The sequence below is a fragment of the Fundulus heteroclitus genome, chromosome 24 (genome assembly GCF_011125445.2).
Source record: "Fundulus heteroclitus isolate FHET01 chromosome 24, MU-UCD_Fhet_4.1, whole genome shotgun sequence".
NCBI classification, from domain to species: Eukaryota; Metazoa; Chordata; class Actinopteri; order Cyprinodontiformes; family Fundulidae; genus Fundulus; species Fundulus heteroclitus.
Window position 1 is genome coordinate 9032069 of NC_046384.1, and position 6000 is coordinate 9038068.

Below are 6000 nucleotides of genomic sequence, written 5' to 3' on the forward strand. Positions count from 1 at the left end.
AAGACTTTATTTTCTTCATCGTTTAGCCTTAGATTGAACAGTTTCCTAAAACCTGCAGTGGAGTAGAATAATTCCCGGGCATCCTCTTACCTTTGCCTTGAGATCTTATCTGTGCGACCGCCAGCAGCACACAGATGCAGGTCTGCCAGCTCATCATCGACCACCTGTGGCGTCCAGGCATCCCGATTCCTCCAGGATTCAGACACAGAAAAACAAACTAAATCCTCTCAGACGGTGAGAGGATCCGTTCTCATCTCAGGCACCGCGGCTCGGCCTCAGGAAACAGAGGAATAAACGGCAGAAAGTGCCTCCTGTTGAGCAGCGCAGGAGCTGTGCGCCTTTACGCACAGTGCCGAGAAGCAGACGCTGCGCTCTGAACACTGCGCTTCCTGTGGAGGTTTTCAAATTAAAGGCTTTTCGTCAAGCAAGACATAAAGGGACATTGCAATGTATGCAAACCATGCAGATAATTCATGTAAAATGATCGTTTACTGGAATTTCTCATGCAGTTACCATCAGAGTCAGACTGCATGTTCTTAAAGGGACAGTCCCTCTGTCTGGTCAGTTGTATTTCCAGTGTGGAGCAGATATTTGCACTCACTGTGTAAAAAGACATTAAAACGGGCATTAAACATTTAAATATATTTAAACATAAATATTTAAACATTTAAACATCACGCAAAACATTTTTGTTTACTTTAGCTTTAGGTCAGCTAGGTTTAAAAAAAAAAGTTAGAGATAATCATGTTCAAGACATTTATTTTCAGAGTCAAAAGCTCATTACTTATGTACTAATTACAATAACAGGTCATTTAAAAAAAAACACGAAAAAGAGCCACAAAAAAGTTTTAAAAATAAACCTTTAAACATTGTGAGAAACTAATCTAATTCACAATATTCAATTCTCTGGAGGAGCATCTGCAGATGTAATTTAAAGCAACACATCAAGCAAGTTGCTTCCTTGTGTGACATCATGAAAAATCAAAGTAACTCAACCAAGACGTCAGAAAATGAAGAAAACTGTGACTCTCCCTCATTGGCTACAATGTTAACATACCTGAAGACGCCACATTCATTTATTCTGATATACAGCTAAATGTATTCTGTACCTGTGTGGCAGCTGAGGATAACTTAACGAGCATTAAATTCCTGCAGCTTGATCATCCACATGTTGGCCCCAAAAGTCAAATATACGTGCAGAAATGTCAGCTTGTGGGGCTGATTAAACACCAGTGTGGAGGAAACTTTGAGTCCGAGCCTCTGTTCAGGCATGTTAGGCTGCAGTTTGACATCTGTCTCCAGTCTCAGAAAAACTGCATTCCAGCTGGAGAGAGAAAGGCATGATGATAGATGCTATAAAACTAGCGACGGGACCAATCAGTAAGACACAAAGTGTTCAGAGCCTTTACTTAAGTAGAAGTACATATGTACCTCTCTCATAAAAGTTGAGACCCTACACTTAAAGTCCTACAGGAAAGTATATCAATTTGTTTTCTTTTTTTTCTCTCAAGTAAACCTTTTTGTGAAACAGAAGTGGCTTGGTCCTTGGTTGCACAAAATAATACAGCAGTATTTGCCTCCTGTAGTTAGTGGCGTTGTTTGTTATGGACAATATGGCTCACTAGGAATTAAAAAAAAGTTAATCTGGTAGTTGTACTATAAAGGAGGTTTCCACTGCGTCAGTGAGCAATAATCAATAATCTCAGCAATAATCAATAATCTCAGCACCTCCAGAAAGCATCCTTTATAGAAAAAGATAAAGATATTGAGGTTAAGTGAGACCAAAGTTACATTTATTGTAGCCTACTGGCAAAACTCTTTGTGCTGGAAAAGTAAAACTTCACTTCTTGAGAGTGAAACATAGTGTTGGCAGTATTATGCTGTGGGGGTAGACATGAGGAGCTGGTCAGAGTTTATAGAAAGGTTTTTCACAGCAGCAGCATAACTTTCAGAAACTGCACTGGTGCACTTAGTTTGCCACCCATTAACACAATTCTGGTACTTAAACTCCTTCTGTTAGGACAGAGATTGACTCCCAATCAAAAGCTAACTATCCACATTTTTGGTTGAGGACCATCAGGTTTGGAAAGGCATAGCTGCACACTCTAAATGTCACCTGAATATACCTTCTTAGTGAGGCCAGTAGGAGCACAAAATGAGCAAAACTCATCAATCTTAAGCCCCCCGAACTGGAGATCCCTCATTTTGAGACTATATATAGATGTTAAGGACTAAATCTGTTACAAAAACTAATCTTTGCACAGTTTAGCAGAGTTTAAATTGACAATTGAACCAAACTCCTACTCCAGTTAAACATGGTCCAAAGGGGCCAGAATCCACCCAAGGAAACCAAAATGAATACCACTGTTAATGAGGAAATACACCATGCTCGTAACGTAAGAGTAACGTAAGCGGCGCGGCTTACGGGCGTGTTTTTAAAAGCGTAAATTTACACCAGACGCTGTAAAGTACGCTCCACTGCTGTGTGTTTCCGCTCTGAAAAGAACCAGCGGCACATGGAAAGAGAAGCAAGCAGAAGTGTCACCTTGGTCTTCCTTCCTCTAGTTGAGGAAGTGTTGCCAGAGGAAAGGCAAAATTTAGTAGAATCAGCAGCGTCAACAAAATGACTTCTGCCACCTTGTGGCCGAACTGAGACTCGACTTTAGGGAAACTTTCAGAAGTGAACTTCTGACATGTTGTCTTCCCGTTTATTCCCTGCCAAACAGGAGCGTATACGCATCTGAAATTAGAACTTCAGTCTAATTTAGGCGTTGCGTAGCGTAAATACGCGCGTATTATGCTTCTACATTTATTGACTGATTAAGATGAAAGGCTAACCCCAGCGTAGGACTAGGGGTGTGCAAAATAATCGTCATGACGATGCATCGCGATTCTAATTTTCGCGATCTACTGCATCGATTCTTGACGCCAAGTATCGATTATTAATTTAAAAATATGAATAAATACAATTGCATGAATGGTTGGCGAACATCAGCCAAAAACAAGTGGAATACAACTTCATTGGTTTAAAGGACCAGTGAGGCCATGTAAACGGCACTGATTATCCTTATTTTGTTATTTTAAGTTTTAAAAATTCTAAGCATTTTTTGTCAGTGTGTCCACTCCAATAATAGTAATATTTGTGTCCAGTAACAGTAGTATTTATTTTCATGGCAATACCTCCAAAAGTCGTTTCAATAAATACAGCTATGTATGAATTCAGTTTCTTTCAGATATGTATCAATTGAAGACACTATCCAGATCATACACAGCCAGTCAGCCTCTGGTAATGGCTGTATTTTTTTCTAAAAGGGTTCAGTGAAAATATCGCAATGCATCGCGATAATTCATGTATTATGATAGAATCAGATTGTGGCATGTGAATCATGATTCGAATCGAATCGTGACTTCTTTGGCAATACACACCCCTACGTAGGACGCACCACAAAGTGTCCGAAGTATTTCCTCCTTTAGACTTCTCCAAGTCAACAAAGAACACAAAGGCCGGTTGTGTTATATCCCCCACACCCTAAATATCCCTGCAATGATATTAAGCTGGTCAAGTGCTTCCATTTTGGGGAAAAAACACATTCTTCTTGATTTTCAGCACAAGATATTCCACGGAAAGCTGTGAACTCGGGTTCCTATGTAGCTGGAAGACTCCTTATAGCCCACCTATTTGAAAAAGAGGGACCATTGTCTGCTTTTCCAAATAGATTTCCCCTTACATATTGATGAACTGATTTTACAGATTTACAATGTACAGAGGGCAGCACTCACTGCTAAAAGCTCTGACAATAAAATGTGATGTAACTCCACAATGCAAACTCCTGCTTGCAGTATAAATATGAGCAACATTCTGTGTTGTTTTGTCTTGAGAGCGAGTTTGTCGGAACAAGCCCTCTCCAGGTCCTGGACAACGCAGCTGAAATCCACGTTTTGTCCCATGTTAGTGCATTCCTGTCTGCACATGTAAAGGTTGCTTCACTTTCCAATATCGTTCCCTCATCACTTGCTGCTTGCTGCCCTTCCTCACCTTCATACTTTTAATTTAAATTCCATTCATCGTCTTCCCACATGTAAAGGCTCGGGGTAGACTCATCTCAAAGGTAGCACTTATGTAAACAAGAGCAGCGTGCAGGAACACCTGTCATTTTTTCCCACAAACATCAGAGCATGTTCTTCCTCTGACCTGCAGGGAATAATAGCTGCCGGTGTTCTGGCCACAGAAGCCGTGCAGACTCGCGGGACAAAGGTAAGCGTCCCTCCTGTTACCTGGCTGCAGAGATGCTCTGATAAATGATCGGCATCGCTCGTAACAGCGCGACGACGAATCATGTTGACGAGTACGTCATATGCTTCGTTGATCTGATTGGTTTATTTGGCCCTTCTATCACCAACATAGGCCAATCAGCTAACCAGTATTTTCGCCCCTTCCCAAAATTACTTCAACGGAAGGTTTCCAGATGGATATGCGGAGCAAATCTATCTGGCGGTGTCAGGTTAAGATAATAAACCCACAGTTGGTTGATTTGAGATAAATATTAACTTTTTAGTCACAGCTTTCACAGTTTTTCTATGAAAAAAAAGGTGTAATTTTGTATTGCAAAACAGTATTGATAAAATCCATTCTTTAATAAACTTATATCTCAATATTATAAAGATGATGTTAATTAGCTCACGTTTTCAGCCTAAAGCAAGGTGTGAAGGAACCTGCTACAGCTGGTCTATCCGGCGTGTGATTTTGAAGTCCTGACTTCCAAGTACAAACTGAACAGAATATACTGTAGAATAGAATGATACATTTAAATTAGAAATAGTGCATGTTTATGGTGATGCGTTTTGGTAATATATGGATTTATATGCATTGTTTTAATATAAAAACTCTAAAGGAATTAAATAATAAATAATAATACCTAAAAAACCGAAAGTTAATTGATAAACATTAATAACTTAAGACATGTGTAACTGCAGAACACTGGTCTGGATGGATTGGGGACATAATAACCACTTCCATATTAATCATTGGCATGTATAGTTTGATCATTGTGGCTGTGACTATTGTAGTAAAATAGTGAATGATAAGCAGAAAAAGTAGTAAGCACAAACACAATTTTCTGTTTTCATTAACTTTGTTAATAACACCTTTACTGGACTCTTATATTTGAAATAACGTCTAACCCGACACAAATGGCGTTGTTGTTATCCATCCAGTCCCTCATGGGGTTGCAGGTGCCTATCTCCAGCGTTCACTGGGCGAGAGGCGGGTCACAGGGCAACACAGAGAGACAAACAGGACAAACAACCATTCACGCACACACTCACACCTAAGGACAATTTAGAGAAGCCAATTAACCTAACAGTCATGGTTTTGGACTGTGGGAGGAAGCCGGAGCACCCGGAGAGAACCCACGCATGCACAGGGAGAACATGCAAACTCCATGCAGAAAGAACCAGGGTTGGACTCAAACCCAGGACCTTCTTGCTGCAAGGCAACAGTGCTACCCACTGCGCCACTGTGCAGTATATTTTATCTGAAATAGAAATTTCAGAAAGCTTTTTTTAATAATCCATCTTATCCGTCTTTTGGCTTTGTCCTTTCAGGGCTCGCGACAGCGAGTCACCTTGTGCAACACCTTTCTGTCTCTTGATCAGCCTAACCTGCTGAACGTCCTTCCCGTCTCTGTCTCCCTGCCTCGCCAACCTCTATAAACCTTTCTCTTTCTGTCCAACCCGTCATATAAGTCACTGTGTGCTCTTTGTTTGGCCTCAGCTACATCTACCTCCACTTTACGCTGCATCTCTTCAGTCCTCATTGTGTTCCACTTCTCCTTAGCTGATCTCGTTCTCTGTACTTCCTCATTCTGTCACCAAGTCTCCGGTCTTTACAGCAGGCAGAAAAGTTTAAACCCTGCTGGGGAGGTAAAGGGGTCCACAGGTTATTGTTTTTTTGTCCGTTTTATCTATTTTTTTAATCTCTGTATTTTGTAACTTGGCTTA

At 40.6% G+C, this 6000-nt stretch overlaps 1 protein-coding gene across 1 annotated transcript in view; it reads right to left on the reverse strand.

Annotated features, from left to right (window-relative positions):
* The window catches only part of LOC105918938 (collagen alpha-1(XVIII) chain), a 60482-nt gene extending 60093 nt beyond the window's left edge, over positions 1-389 (reverse strand). Inside the window, exon 1 of the mRNA XM_036127834.1 lies at positions 91-389. Within this exon, the coding sequence (XP_035983727.1) occupies positions 91-181 (91 nt within the window). The 5' untranslated portion in view covers positions 182-389. The remainder of the gene's footprint in view (positions 1-90) is intronic.
* Between the last annotated feature and the right edge of the window lie 5611 nt (positions 390-6000).